The sequence below is a fragment of the Saccopteryx bilineata genome, chromosome 5 (assembly GCF_036850765.1).
Source record: "Saccopteryx bilineata isolate mSacBil1 chromosome 5, mSacBil1_pri_phased_curated, whole genome shotgun sequence".
NCBI classification, from domain to species: domain Eukaryota; kingdom Metazoa; phylum Chordata; class Mammalia; order Chiroptera; family Emballonuridae; genus Saccopteryx; species Saccopteryx bilineata.
The window spans coordinates 32,497,581-32,514,111 of record NC_089494.1 but is presented as its reverse complement, the minus strand read 5'-3'; the positions used below and the strand labels follow the sequence as shown (position 1 = coordinate 32,514,111).

Here is a 16,531-nt window from a genome sequence, read left to right as displayed (position 1 = left end):
GGCAACAGAGCCATCCCCAGCGCACGGGCCATCTTTGCTCCAATGGAGCCTTGGCTGCGGGAGGGGAAGAGAGAGACAGAGAGGAAGGCGCGGCGGAGGGGTGGAGAAGCAAATGGGCGCTTCTCCTGTGTGCCCTGGCCGGGAATCGAACCCGGGTCCTCTGCACGCTAGGCTGACGCTCTACCGCTGAGCCAACTGGCCAGGGCCAAAGTCTTGCTTTAGAACAAGGATTTTTCAATGTCAAGATTAGGGGGAAATTTCTCAAGAAAATTTAAATACCATCTTTTTTAATGTTAGCTCTAATTCATCTGGATGTGATTTTTTTTTTTAGTGTATGGCATTGAGGCTGTGCTATAGAAATTTTGCCTGTTCATGAAATTATCCATAGGAAGAGAATTTGTTTTTCTTTAAAATTATAGACACAAAATATTGTAAACATTCAACTTCCACTAATATGATTTGTGAATGTGATATGCAATCGTAAGGATTAGCTTTGAAATTTTACAGTATTTGTTTCTGGTTTGCCCGATAGTTTCCTTGACATTTTGGGTAAAAGAAAAGAATCTGTAGTCTTACAAATCCATTTGACTGATTCGTGTTCTTATTTATCATGTGGAGAAACCAAACTCTGGGGGTGACTTTCTGGGGCAGGTTTCAGTTTCGCAGTCTGTTGTTATCTTACCATTTGTATCTCTCTTGTAGTTTGACCACCTTCAATGACACTTCAGTTGTGGGGGATGACACTTTTTGTTTTGAGTTGCTTTGGGGGAGTTGTATAATTTTACTTCTTTTATTTTAAATATAGAATGGGCATGCAATTATGAAGGAATGCATTCCTTTAAAAATTTTTTTTTAATTTACTGTTTTTGGGTTTTTTTGACTGAGAGAAAGGAAGGGGAGAGAGAGTGAGAGCGAGGAACACTGATTTGTTGTTCCACTTATTTGTGCATTCGTTGATTGATTCTTGTATGTGTCCTGATGGGGAACCAAACCCACAACCTTGGTTTATTGGGACGATGCTCTAACCAACTGAGCTGAGCACCCATCTAGGGCAATGAAGGAATGCATTCTTTGACATATATGCTTTTACCTGCACCACCAATTTTAAAACCCAAGACAGATTGTGTTTATGTTTGTTTTATTAAATTTCTTTCAAAATGGGTATAAAGCAACCTCTTATGCATACTAAAGTATTTGATGAGAAAATACAGGTAACATGGTTTGTTTCTATTTGTGTAATTAAATAATTTGTTTCAAGTAGATCAGATAATTTACACAAAGAGGGATAATGTTTTTCTTTTATCTCCTTAGGATAGCAGTGAGATTCACTTCAAAGTGAAAATGACAACACATCTCAAGAAACTCAAAGAATCATACTGTCAAAGACAGGTTTGTATGTTATTATATTAAATAAAGTGCTTTATATGTGATTAGTTTTTCTTTATCGTTTACCAGTGTATGTGATAAAGGCAAGTAAATTTTGTTGATCACTGTGAAATTTCCATGTTTGTAACCATGAATGTTCAGCTATATGTTAGATTTACGTACTAATATTATCTCTAAGTACTAATTTTATTATCTTTATACATATTACCATAGATTACTTCTAATTGCATTATATGCTTTTATTTTTATTTTATTTTTTTTGTGTGTGTGTGTTTTACCTATGTTTCTCTTTTATTCTGTAAATTTTAGGGGGAAAATGATCTGAGTGATGTTTTGACTTAGGCATTTAACACATTTTTAGTGAATATACAAATAAATAGAAAGATCATTTCACCTAATTAGCCCAACATTTGGTAACCAGTTGACACTATGTGAATCTTTCTAGATTTTCTTTTTTTTTTTTTTTTTTTTGTATTTTTCTGAAGTTGGAAACGAGGAGGCAGACAGACTCCTGCATGTGCCCGACTGGGATCCACCTGGCATGCCCTCCAGGGAGCAATGCCCTGCCCATCTGGGGCGTCGCTCTGTTGCAACCAGAGCCATTCTAGTGCCTGAGGCAGAGGCCATAGAGCCATCCTTAGCGCCCGGGCCAACTTTGCTCCAGTGGAGCCTTGGCCGCAGGAGGGGAAGAGAGAGACAGAGAGGAAGGAGAGGGGGAGGGGTGGAGAAGCAGATGGGCGCTTCTTCTGTGTGCCCTGGCCGGGAATTGAACCCGGGACTCCTGCACACCAGGCCGACGCTCTACCACTGAACCAACCGGCCAGGGCTGTGTATGCTTTTAATATTAAGAGATTTTTCTCTTTAAAAAAATTGTAGAGAAGTCTTATTTATTAATACCAAATTCTCACAGATTCTGGCTTTAGGAGCTAGATTATTAGATCAATAACTAATTCCTTTAACCTGTTTTAGATTCAGGTTTGGATTCTATCACTGTTTGATTGTGGGACCAAGAACATGCTATTTGCTTCTTTTTCCTCATAGAATTATTACAATGCCTACTCCATGAAGATGAAATAAGATAACCTACATAAAGCTGTTAACATGACACCTAAAAATGCTCAATAAATGTCCACTAGTATTAATAAAATACATATTTAAAATAAATATAATTTGAACTAGTATACAGATGCTCTTTGACTTATGATGGGGGTTGTACCCCAATAAACTCATCATAAGTTGGAAATATCGTGTCAAAAATATATTTATTAGTACACCTAATCTCAATATTCAAAGTCATAGCTTATCCTAGCCTACCTTAAATGGGCCTAGAACACAATATTCAAAAATGCTGGCAATTGGTGAACATGCAATGCAATGTACAGATGACATATTGTAGAATTGTACAGCTGAACCGTGTAAAATTTTATTAACTAATGTTGCCCCAATAAATTCAATAAATTTTTTTTTAAATGCTGTCAACACAGTATCTTGTAGAGTAGTGGTAGTTTACCCTCCATGATCATGTTGCTGACTGGAGTTTCAGCTTGTTGCCGCGTCTCAGCATCACGAGAGAGGATTGTGCTGCACATCGCTAGCTTGGATAAAGATCACAATTCAGAATCTGAAGTACAACTCACCCTTGAAGAACACCGGTTATTTTGTATGTGACATGTATTACAGCTGTATTCTTACAATAAAGTAAGCTAGAGAAAAAATGTTATTAAGAAAATTATGAGGAAAATACATTTATAATACTGTACACATTTATTGAAAAAAATCCAGGTTCAAAACCCTGGGCTTGCCTGGTCAAGGCACATATGAAAAGCAACTACTACTCTGAGTTGATGCTTCCTGCTCCCTCTACTCTCTCTCTCCTCTCTAAAATCAATAATAAAGTATAAAATAAATAATTATTGAATCATTTATTTAATTTGAGTTTGATTAGTTTTTATATAAACCTTGTTAACCTTAACATGATATAACGTTTCCTTTTTAAAAGACCCTATAATTAAATTAAAATCAAAACATATTCTGCCATATTTCTTTTATTTAATATATCCCTGGAAATAATTTAAAATGAAATAAAGGGTAGGTCTATAGTCTTATACTTGTGTGTAGTACATATTGAAAGATAGTTTTAGTTTTTTTGGATGTTTTTGGGATGGTGTTTAAGCAGTCAGTGAAAATCTTAATACATTAGTCATTGAGCAAAACTTACACAATACCTTTGGACTAAATAAATTATTGCATTTTTTTTTCTTCTTTTCCAAGCGAAAGGATGGGAGATAGACTCCTGCATGCGCCCTAACTGGGACCCACCCAGCAACCCCTGTCTGGGGCCGATGCTGTGCCCATCCCAGGCCATGCTTGCAACCAAGCTATTTTAGCATCTGAGGTGGAGGCTCCCCGGACCCATCCTCAGCACCTGGGGTGATGTGCTCCAATCAGTTGAGCTATGGCTGCGGGAGGGGAAGAGAGAGAGTGAGAAAGAGTGTGTGTGTGTGTGTGTGCGCGCGCGGGGAGAGGAAGTGGTAGTGAAGCAGATGGTCACTTCTCCTGTGTGCTAATGCTCTACCACTGAGCCAGCTGGCCAGGACCTGTGTGGTTTGTTTGTTTTTTAAATTTTTATGCACTTTATTGGTGTACAGTACAGTTCTATAATGCATCATCTGTGTATTGCATTGTGTGTTCACCACCTCAGGTCAAGTCTCCCTCAGATGATTCCTTTTTTTTAGATGATTCTTGATTTGTACTTATTAGTGAACTTATTTCTCTTTAAACGAGTCACCTCTTCTCTTTTAGCTATTTTGTTGTATAAGTGATTAGAAAAGTATATATTTAATATCTTTTGTGATATTTACATTGCTATCTATGCCATCACAGGTTTATTATAGTTTATCTGGATAGCTCCTGTGCTTTATGAAATTTCTGTGATTTAATCTTTTTTAAAACCAGTTTGGTTTGTACACTTGGAAGGTAGTGAAGGTACACATCCAGTTTCTGATTGTAATTTTTATGTTAGCTTATAGATTTTAGAGGAAACTGTAAAATAGTTGTCAAGAGGACAGGCTTAGATCAGTTTTGGCCTTAAATTCTTGGCTAGCTGTGTGCTTTCTCCATCCCTTTGATTTCCTAGATGTAAAATAAAGATAAGGTATTGAACATTTATGATTATGTATGTAAAATACGTGGAACAAGGAAGGCTTAGTAAATAGTTGGTGCTCAATAAATTGTAATTATGATTTTAGAATTAGCTGTTTAATGGTCTGTGTATTCTGTTGAATCTTTCATGTTTGCTTTTTGTGCATCAAGGTTCTTATATTCTCTAAGATTTGTATGTGTGCGTTTATATATATATATATATATATATATATATTTATTTATTTATTTATTTGCCTTTTTTTAGGGAGTTCCAATGAATTCACTCAGGTTTCTCTTTGAAGGTCAGAGAATTGCTGATAATCACACTCCAAAAGAAGTGAGTAAAATTTCTTTTTTGAGTCAAGAAAAATTTTAAATTCTTCATTGAATGATTGGGTTCATTGATATTAAACTGCCCATTTCTTGAATATTCTCTGATTTAAGCAGTATATCATTTGTCAGAGAGAATACAATATTTTGAGTTGAACTTCCCATATATTGCCTTCAAAGGTGCCCATTAAAAGAGAGGTTGACAGTGGAATGGGTACTGAGATTGTCATAAGGTACATACTCTGCCTTTTTGAAGATGGACAGATGTTCCTCAAATTTAACAGATTTCTGGTATACTTTCATGGTGAGGGTGACCTTTATGCTTTGATTTTTACTTATGACCCATTTTGAGAACATAATACAAAAGCTTAGTATTTGGCCTGACCAGGCAGTGGCGCAGTGGATAGAGCATCAGACTGGGATGTGGTGGACCCAGGTTCGAGACCCCGAGGTCGCCAGCTTGAGCGCCAGGCTCATCTGGTTTGAGCAAAGCTCACTAGCTTGGACCCAAGGTCGCTGGCTTGAGCAAGGGGTCACTTGGTCTGCTGAAGGCCCACAGTCAGGGCACATATGAGAAAGCAGTCAATGAACAACTAAGGTGTCGCAACGAAAAACTGATAATTGGTGCTTCTCATCTCTCTACATTCCTATCTGTCCCTATCTGTCCCTCTTTCTGACTCTCTCTCTGTCTCTGTAAAAAAAAAAAAGCTTAGTATTTGGTTCTCATCTTGATTTATGTGTTTTTTTTTAAAGTTTTTAAATTTATTTTTTATTTACAGGGACAGAAAGAGAGAGTCAGAGAGAGGGATAGATAGGGACAGACAGACAGGAATGGAGAGAGATGAGAAGCATCAATCATCAGTTTTTCGTTGCAACACCTTAGTAGTTCATTGATTGCTTTCTCATATGTGCCTTGACCGCGGGCCTTCAGCAGACCGAGTAACCCCTTGCTTGAGCCAGCAACCTTGGGTCTAAGCTGGTGAGCATTTTTTATTTTGCTCAAGCCAGATGAGCCCGCGCTCAAGCTGGCGACCTCAGGGTCTTGAACCTGGGTCCTCGGCATCCTAGTCCAACGCTCTATCCACTGCACCACCACCTGGTCAGGCTTGATATATGTTTTTTAATGCTTCTGTGTCTCTGTTTTATTATGTGGATTGTTTTCTTTATGTATTGCTTTAGTTTGGTTTTATCTGACATTGTTTCATGATTAGATTCAGTTTTGCATTTTTGGTATGAGTGGCACAGGGAAGCTGTGTACTTGCGAATGTATCACACTGGGAGGTCCATAATGGACATTTGTCTTGTTATGGGTGATACTAACTTTAGTTACTGGTGGTAACTGCCAGATTTACCCATTGTAAAGTCACCATTTTTCTTTTCTTTTTTTTTCCAGAGTCAGAGAGAGGGATAGATAGGGACAGACAGGAACGGAGAGATGAGAAGCATCAATCATTAGTTTTTCGTTGCGCATTGCTACACCTTAGTTGTTCAGTGATTGCTTTCTCATATGTGCCTTCACCGTGGGCCTTCAGCAGACTGAGTAACCCCTTGCTTGAGCCAGCTACCTTGGGTCAAGCTGGTGAGCTTTTGCTCAAACCAGATGAGCCCGTGCTCAAGCTGGTGACCTCGGGGTCTCAAACCTGGGTCCTCAGCACCCCAGTCCGACGCTCTATCCACTGCGCCACCGCCTGGTCAGGCACCATTTTTCTTTGTAATTAATAATTTGTGGGGAGATACTTTGAAGCTTTGAATATTCTTCTTGAGATACTGGCCAATAATGGCCCCTTCAGGTTGGCATCTGTGTTCTTTTTGACATGTCTCTGTCTTTTTAAAAATGTTTTTATTTTGAAATAATTTTCAACTTACAGAAAAGTTGCAAGAATAGTACAAAAAATCTATCTCTTCCACCTAGATTCACTTACTAGCATTTTGCTACCTTTTATTTCCCTACCCCCATGAACACGTATGTATGTTTGTATGTATGTATACTTATCCCACGAGCCAGTTGGGAGTAGGTTGCATGTGCTATGGCCATTTACTACTTAATATTTTAGTATGTGTTTTTTAAGGACAAGTATATTTTATGTAACCACAGTACTATTGATCAAATTCAGGACACTTAATATTGTTAGAATGCTTTAATCTACAACCTAATTTTGTCATTTTTCTCAATTATGTTTTTCATAATACATATTTTCCCATCACAGGATCCAGTTCAGTATGAACATATTTTATTCAAGTGCCTCTGTAACCATCTTTATTCTTTTCTTTTTTCTTTTTTTTTTTTTTTTTTTTGTATTTTTCTGAAGCTGGAAACGGGGAGAGACAGTCAGACAGACTCCCGCATGCGCCCGACCGGGATCCACCCAGCACGCCCACCTGGGGCGATGCTCTGTCCCTCCGGGGCATCACTCTGCCGTGACCAGAGCCACTCTAGTGCCTGGGGCAGAGGCCAAGGAGCCATCCCCAGCGCCCGGGCCATCTTTGCTCCAATGGAGCCTTGGCTGCGGGAGGGGAAGAGAGAGACAGAGAGGAAGGAGGGGCTGGGGGTGGAGAAGCAAATGGGCACTTCTCTTGTGTGCCCTGGCCGGGAATCGAACCCAGGTCCCCCGCATGCCAGGCCGACGCTCTACTGCTGAGCCAACCGGCCAGGGCCATCATCTTTAATTTGGAACATTTCCTTGGCCTTCTTTGTCTTCTGTGACATTTACATTTTTGAAGAATTCAAATAAGTTATTTTCTAGAAAGTCCTAGATTTGGGTTATGTGTTTTTGGCTGGAATACTATGTAAATGGTGATGTGTTTTTCTCACAGTGTAATATCTGGAGCACATGAAGCCTTTTATGGATGATGTTAATTTTTATCACTCAATTCAACTTTCCTTTTTTTCTTTACTATGTAGTTACTTTTCTTCTTTTGACTGAATAATTTGTGGGGACATACTTTTGAATATTTTCTTTCACATCAAACTTTTCCCCCGAGGTTTTGTGTCTACCCATTTTCTTGAGTATTTCTTTACTTTATGGCACAGTAATATACGTTCCACACTCATCTTGTATTTTCCCTGTCCTAGCTTGGAATAATCGCTTAATACAGACTAGATACTAAATGCATTTTAGTGACACCTTGAAATTATCTTTTTAGAAGAACAATAGGGCAGTGGGAAAGAGTAGATTAGATATTTAGGGAGTGATTTCCTTATCATGTTGGTAAGGAATGTACATAGTTTGAGGACATGTGCTACCTTCCTTATTTACAGGTTCTCTTGTAATGTTTGGAGTGTTACTCCTTACAGTATTTAACAGGCTATCTGTGTAATTAAAATAAGTTTTAATAGCATCTTTAATAATTTAATATTCATATATGTACCATAACCACAAGATAACCATAACACTAGAGCCAATCTAATCACTTAAAAATTCTAAATCGAAGCCCTAGCCAGTTGGCTCAGCGGTAGAGCATCGGCCTAGTGTGCGGAGGACCCGGGTTCGATTCCCGGCCAGGGCACACAGGAGAAGCGCCCATTTGCTTCTCCACCCCTCTGCCGCGCCTTCCTCTCTGTCTCTCTCTTCCCCTCCCGCAGCCCAGGCTCCATTGGAGCAAAGATGGCCCGGGCGCTGGGGATGGCTCTGTGGCCTCTGCCTCAGGCGCTAGAGTGGCTCTGGTCACAACATGGCGACGCCCAGGATGGGCAGAGCATCGCCCCCTGGTGGGCAGAGCGTCGCTCCGTGGTGGGTGTGCCGGGTGGATCCCGGTCGGGCGCATGCGGGAGTCTGTCTGACTGTCTCTCCCTGTTTCCAGCTTCAGAAAAATGCAAAAAAAAAAAAATCTAAAGCTACAGAAGCCTGTGGTTTTTCTGTTTGTTTGTTTTTGTATTTTTCTTAAGTGAGAAGCAGGGAGGCAGAGAGAAAGACTCCTACATGTGCCCAACCTGGATCCACCTAGCAAGCCCACCAGGGGGCGATGCTCTGCCCATCTGGGGCATTGCTCCTTTGCAACCAGAGCCATTCTAGCACTTGAGGTGCAGGCCATGGAGCCATCCTCAGTGCCTGGACCAACTTTTGCTCCAGTGGAGCCTTGGGTGTGGGAGGGGATGAGAGAGAGAGAAAGAATGGAGAGGGGAAGGGTAGAGAAGTAGATGGGCGCTTCTCCTGTGTGCCCTGGCTGGGAATAAAACCCAGGATGTCCATATGCCAGGCCGACGCTCTACCACTGAGCCAGCCTGCCAGGGCACTTGTGTTTTATTTTTAGTTTTCTTAGCATAGTATACTTTTTTAATATTTTGTAATTCTGCAGAAAAATATCACCTATGAAATATAAAACTTTTCTTATTAGAGGAAGTTCTTGGTGTTAGACTTTAAATTTTTTATTTATTTTTATTTATTTTTTTTATGATTTTTTTTTTTTTTTTTTTTTGTATTTTTCTGAAGCTGGAAACGGGGAGAGACAGTCAGACAGACTCTCGCATGCGCCCGACTGGGATCCACCCGGCATGCCCACCAGGGGGCGATGCTCCGTCCACCAGGGGGGCAATGTTCTGCCCCTCCGGGGCGTCGCTCTGTCGCGACCAGAGCCACTCTAGTGCCTGGGGCAGAGGCCAAGGAGCCATCCCCAGCGCCCGGGCCGTCCTTGCTCCAATGGAGCCTTGGCTGCGGGAGGGGAAGAGAGAGACTGAGAGGAAGGAAGGGGTGGGGGTGGAGAAGCAAATGGGTGCTTCCCCTATGTGCCCTGGCCGGGAATCGAACCCGGGTCCCCCGCACGCCAGGCCAACGCTCTACCGCTGAGCCAACCGGCCAGGGACTCTTTATTTTTTTTAAAGTGAGAGGCAGATAGTCAGACTCCCACATGCACCCTGACTAGGATCCACCTGCAAGCAAGCCCCCTACTGGCAGTGTTCTACCCATGTGGGGCTGCTGCTTTGTTGCTTGGCAACCGAGTTATTTTAGTGCCTGAGGTGAGACCATGGAGCTATCCTCAGCACTGGGGGCCATCTTGCTCGAACCATTTGAGCCATGGCTGCAGAAGGTGGGGTGGGAGGAAAAGAACAGATTGTTGCTTCTCCTGTGTGTCCTGACTGGGAATCGAACCCAGGACTTCCTCATGCTGGGCTTTACTGCTGAGCTAACTGACCAGGGTAAAATTTTTATTTTTCATTTGCTTTTGTAGTTCAGTGGGCACAGTGCTAGTGTTTTATTTCAGTCTGCCTATTACATTGCTTCTCAATCCTGGCTGCACACAAGAATCAACATATTCATAGTTCTTGATCCTCACTGAGGATAACACCTGGGTGACTTTGTGACACCATGCCTCTTTACATACTCTTTTCTGTTTTATATAAAGAATTCTCATAGTTAGCCTGACTAATGGTGGTGCAGTGGGTAGAGTGTTGACCAGGGATGCTGATGTCTCTGGTTGGAAAGCCTGGGGTTGCTGACTTGAGTGTGGACTCATCCGGTGTGAGCATGGGCTCATAGACATGATCCCATGGTCACTGGCTTGAGCAGGGAGTGACTGGCTTGGCTGAAGTACCCTGGTAAAGGCACATATGAGAAACAATCAATGAACAACTGCAACTATGAATTGATACTTCTCTTCTCTCTCCTTTCCAGTTTCTCCATTGCTTAAAAAAAATAATTCTCATAGTTAAGAATGAAAGTAATAAAAATCAAACTACCAAAGTATACAAAATAGAAGATAAATTCTGACTTTATCTGCATTCCCATATTCAGAGCCAACTGTCATTAACATAATAGTCTTTCTTATCAGCAGTTTTGCTTTTGAGGTCAGTTACCATAGTTCCCAAATAGTAAGTGGAAAATTCCAGAAAAAATTCATAGATTTAAAATTGTGCACCATCCGATGTGAATCATCCCTTAGTCCAGTGTATACATACTATATACACCACCTGCTCGTTAGTCACTTGGTGACTGTCTCAGGTACCAGATTGCTTGGTATCCCAGTGCTTGTGTTTAAATAACCCTATTCTACTTAATAATAGTTCCAAAGCACAAGAGTAATGATACTGGCAATTCAGATATGCCAAAGAAATAAAAACAGTATGTATGTATATATATAGGAAAAAATAGTATTGTTGCAATGATAATGAACTACTCAGAGTAGCAAACCTGTCTTTTGGTTCTGTTCTTCACACGGGGCACTACTTGTCGCAGTGACAATGAACTACTTGGAAACCAGATGATATGACCTGAGGGGCCAAAGGGAGGCAGTGGCTCCAGTCAGCAGACTGAAGGACTGAAGCCCTGTCCCCAGCCTTACTCAGATATTTATTAGCCAGTACAAATAACTCAAGGAAGCAGACAGAAGTTTTCAGGGGGTGAATAAAGGACAGGGAACATTCTGACTCCTAATCTCTGTTTTGAGAGCCTAAACATTTCTCTTACTGAATCCTGCTCGTTTTTTTTTTTTTTTACAGGGACAGAGTCAGAGAGAGGGATAGACAGGGACAGACAGACAGGAACGGAGAGAGATGAGAAGCATCAATCATCAGTTTTTCATTGCAAGACCTTAGTTGTTCATTGATTGCTTTCTCATATGTGCCTTGACCACGGGCCTTCAGCAGACCAAGTGACCCCTTGCTCGAGCTGGCGACCTTGGGTCCAAGCTGGTGAGCTTTTGCTCAAACCAGATGAGCCCATACTCAAGCTGGCGACCTTGAGGTCTTGAACTTGGGTCCTCTGCATCCCAGTTCGATGCTCTATCCACTGCGCCACACCTGGTCAGGCGAATCCTGCTGTTTTGTTGTTTCCAGTACGTACTGTTTCCAGTACGGGGTCAGAGAGGCTCCTGGACTTGTCTGCTCAGGGTTTTCACCTTAGGGTGCCTTGCTGTCTCTAATTGTTTTCTTAACTCTGCATATTTTCATAGCATATTCCTACACAATATATAGAGTTTGGTACTGTTTGTGGCTTCAGGCCTCCTTGGGAGTCTTGGAACATATGCCCCCCACAGATAAGTGGTGTCTACTGTTGTGTCTGTAAGAAAAAATTCCAGAATATTTCAACGCATAGAAAGCACAATAGAAAAAAGATAATTGTGTATATACTTCAGTTAATGTTCTATAAAAGGCAGTTTAAAGGTCCAGGGATGTACTGAGAAATAATTTATCTTATAAACCTGGAGGAATCAAGAAAGAGTAGATGTACAGATAATTTTTCTGCACTGAGTGGTCACTATCAAAGTAATAGTTATATGGCAGAATTATAGATGTCAAGCAAATCACGTAGAAATGAATCCTTAGGCAATTTTCTAACTAAAGCCACATATATTTCAAAGTGATCAGGTTTTCTGAAAAAGGAGATTTTATCAAGTAACTACATCTAGAAATAAAATGCTTTTTAGAAAATGTGCCATCAAACTATTATTTAAACTATTAAATACATGTTTCATTAAATTTAAAACTTCTTTTTAAGCCCTGGCCAGGTAATTTAGTTGGCTAGAGCATCATTCCCATATCCCATTATTGTGGGTTCAGTCCCTGGTCAGGGCACATAGAAGAATCAACCAATGAATGCATAAATAAGTGGAACAAAAAATCAGTGTTTCTCTTTCTCTCACAAATCAAATAAATTTTAAAAAACTCCTTACGGTTTTTTTCAATAAACACATAAGTTTTATATAATGAATAAGTTGGGAAGTGAAATTGATTCAGCAAATAAATTACTTTATATGACAGTAAGAAGGAAAGACATTGCCTGACCAGGCAGTGGCATATTTGGATAGAGCATCGGACTGGGATGTAGAGCAGTGGTCCCCAACCCCCAGGCCATGGACTGGTACCGGTCCATGGGCCATTTGGTACTGGTCCGCAGAGAAAGAATAAATAACTTACATTATTTCCGTTTTATTTATATTTAAGTCTGAACGATGTTTTATTTTTTAAAAATGACCAGATTGTTTTATTTTTTAAAAATGACCTCTGTTACATCTGTCTAAGACTCACTCTTGACACTTGTCTCAGGCACGTGATACATTTATCCGTCCCACCCTAAAGGCCAGTCTGTGAAAATATTTTCTGACATTAAACCGGTCCATGGCCCAAAAAAGGTTGGGGACCACTGATGTAGAGGACCCAGGTTCAAAACCCCGAGGTTGTCAGCTTGAGCACAGGCTCATCAGGCTTGAGCATGGGGTCTCTGGCTAGAGCGTGGGATCATTGACATGACCCCATTGTCAGTGGCTTGAGCCCAGAGGTCACTGGGTTGAAGCCCAGGGTTGCTGGTTTGAGCCCAGAGGTCATTGGCTTGAGCAAGCATTCACTTGCTCTGCTGGAGCCCCTTGGTCAAGGCACATACATACGAGAAAGCAATCAAACAACCAAGGTGCCACAACGAAGAATTGATTCTTCTCATCTCTCTCCCTTCCTATCTGTCCCTCTTGCTTTAAAAAAAAAGAAAAAGGAAAAACATCTATATGTCTTTAGATTAAAGGAACCAGGATTCTTAATTTTAGAGCAGAGTAACTATGGATTCCTTTTCTATCCTTTTGTACTTTAAAACAGTGGCTACATATTTGCAGCCAATTTAAAAACAGTGCTTTTAATATTCTACTAAAATAGTTTTCTTTCCTCTTACAGCTGGGAATGGAAGAAGAAGATGTGATTGAAGTTTATCAGGAACAAACAGGGGGTCATTCAACGGTTTAGATATTCTTCTTTTTTTCTTCTCCCGCAATTCTTTTTTATTTTTAAAATATAGTTCTTTTGTAATGTGGTGTTCAAAGTGGAATTGAAAACTGACCCCTCATCTCTTTAAAACATCTGGTAATTTGAATTCTAGTGCCCATTATTCATTATTGTTTGTTTTCATTGTGCTGATTTTTGGTGATCAAACCTCAGACCCCTTCATATTGCCCTCTCCTTTTTACATATTATATGTGTGCACAGGGAGGCCACCTTTTTCAGGACTGTGCATTTTCAGGTTTGTGATAAATAAGGTCGACCAGTGCAAGTGTTCATAATGACTTTCAAATTGACCCTGAAGTTCTAGTGTGTGACTGCTTCGCTCCTGGACTGTGACTTTCAGTGGGAGATGGAAGTGTTGTTTAGAGAACTGAACTGTGGAAAAATGACCTTTCCTTAACTTGAAGCTACTTTTAAACTCTGAAGGTCTGGACCAAAAGAAGAGGAATACCAGGTTGGAGTCAAGGTGACAGATAAGGTGAGAGTCAAGACTAACTCCAAAGAGGCTTCACTGAAGAGAAATCATTTTAAGAGTAGAGGAAAATCTTGTCAGAAGATCCCAGAAAAGTTCTAATTTTAATTAGCAGTTAATAAAGTTATTCATGCAGAAGTGTGTGCAACAGAACACTGTTCTTTTTGATTTTATTTGTACTTTTTGGCCTGGGATATGGGTTTTAAATGGACATTGTCTGTACTAGCTTCATTAAAATAAAATATTTGTAAAAATCGTACTAATGTTCCATTTTATTTTTAATTGTATAGAAAGAGAAAAAATGGCTGAAACAAGATTTTTTGCATAATGCTGCAAATTATTTTTTGTATATAGTACAAATAAATTTTTTCTTCATTACTGTACAGTGATGATGATCATGACTTTGAAGCACTGAAAGTTACTGAAGTGCCTTTCGAATTCAGGATTTAATTAAGGCCACAGCACCTTCTTAAGTTCTCAATGTTCTGTTTTTTTTAACTTGTTATTTCTGTATGATGCATATATGATATAGTTACCTAATCACGTTGAATAAATGGGCACGCCAAAAATTCTTAGTTGATTTATATTGATAATTTCAGTTTTCCTTTAACAAAATGTTCTCTGCTTACTTAAGGTCTGGTATATTTTGTTTATATTTTCCTTTTATTTCTTCATATCTTACATATTTAAACTTGCTTAAATTAAAATATCAAATTAGTTTCTAGTAGAAACTAGAATTAACTTTTTAACTTTTTAATGAAGCATAGAACTTAGTATATCTATACATATATATAACCCAGTTTCATGTTATCACAAATATAATGTCATCTGAGCATTTGAGAAGAGCAAATAAAAACTATCTCTAATGCATTTTATTTTTTTTTAATTATTTATTTTTTACAGAGATAGTGAGTCAGAGAGAGGGATAGACAGGGACAGACAGACAGGAACAGAGAGAGATGAGAAGCATCAATCATTAGTTTTTCATTGCGCGTTGCAAACCTTAGTTGTTCATTGATTGCTTTCTCATATGTGCCTTGACCCGTGGGCCTTCAGCAGACTGAGTAACCCCTTGCTGGAGCCAGCGACCTTGGGTTCAAGCTGGTGGGATTTTGCTCAAACCAGATGAGCCTGCACTCAGGCTGGCGACCCCGGGGTCTCGAACCTGGGTACTCCGCATCCCAGTCCGATGCTCTATCCACTGCGCCACTGCCTGGTCAGGCTCTAATGCATTTTATAAACTTACAAATCCCCTAACCAGGCCAGCTGTTTTTTGTTTTTATGTTGTTTTTTTTTATGGTCAATTGATTTTTTTTTTTTTTTTTTTTCCATTTTTCATTTTTCTGAAGCTGGAAACGGGGAGAGACAGTCAGACAGACTCCCGCATGCGCCCGACCGGGATCCACCCGGCACGCCCACCAGGGGTGACGCTCTGCCCACCAGGAGGCGATGCTCTGCCCATCCTGGGCGTCGCCATGTTGCGACCAGAGCCACTCTAGCGCCTGAGGCAGAGGCCACAGAGCTATCCCCAGCGCCCGGGCCATCTTTGCTCCAATGGAGCCTTGGCTGCGGGAGGGGAAGAGAGAGACAGAGAGGAAAGCGCAGCGGAGGGGTGGAGAAGCAAATGGGCGCTTCTCCTGTGTGCCCTGGCCGGGAATCGAACCCGGGTCCTCCACACGCTAGGCCGACGCTCTACCGCTGAGCCAACCGGCCAGGGCAATGGTCAATTGATTTTAAAAAATGTTATAGTGCTTGATTTTAGAGAGAAAGGGAAAGACAGAGAGAGACATTGATTTGTTCCACTTTTTTGCATACATGGGTTGATTCTTGTCTGTGCCTTCCCTGAGAATCAAACCTGCAACCTGGGCATATCGGGATGATGCTCTGACCAACTGAGTTACCTGTTCAGGACTAACCAAGTCACCTGTTGAAAAATAATTGGCTTGCCTTATTAAATTCCTATATATTACCCATCTGAAAAACTATTTGTGTTATACATATATAGTCTAGGTAAATTAAAGGCTTTAGACCGTTGCCAGGCATTTTATTACATTATATTAAACAGTAACCAGAAATTAGGCCCATTTGTAGAAAATCCCCATTAAATTACATATTTCTAGCAGACTGAGTAGCAAACTTGATAAGCTATTTGAGCTATCCAGAATGTGTGAATATGTAGTTTGGTATTTTTGTTTGCATCTCTGAAGACTTAGCATTTAAGTGGTGGAGCTTAGCTACTGGGGAAAGAATTTTCTTTTGTTTTTAGTTCGATTCTTCCAGATGCAATGCATTCTGCTATGGTTAAATTAAAAATGTGTTTATCTGGTGTAGTAGTGATGATAAAATAGGCCTTTCACAGCAACAGTTTAATAGACTATCAGATTTGGAAGGGACCTTGAATATCAGTGTAGCCACTTGAAATGGTGCTTGACTGCAACATCCTAGATTTGTAAAAGAAGGGAGAAAATAAAGTCAGTAATGGTGATTTCTCCACAGGGATATTT

General features: G+C 40.4%; 1 protein-coding gene across 1 annotated transcript in view; it reads left to right on the top strand.

Annotated features, from left to right (window-relative positions):
• SUMO1 (small ubiquitin like modifier 1) overlaps positions 1 to 14,286 on the top strand; it is a 30,960-nt gene extending 16,674 nt beyond the window's left edge. Inside the window, exons 3-5 of the mRNA XM_066232620.1 lie at positions 1,312 to 1,389; positions 4,793 to 4,864; positions 13,451 to 14,286. Coding sequence (XP_066088717.1) covers positions 1,312 to 1,389; positions 4,793 to 4,864; positions 13,451 to 13,519 — 219 coding nt within the window. The 3' untranslated portion in view covers positions 13,520 to 14,286. The remainder of the gene's footprint in view (positions 1 to 1,311; positions 1,390 to 4,792; positions 4,865 to 13,450) is intronic.
• The last annotated feature ends 2,245 nt before the right edge of the window (positions 14,287 to 16,531 follow it).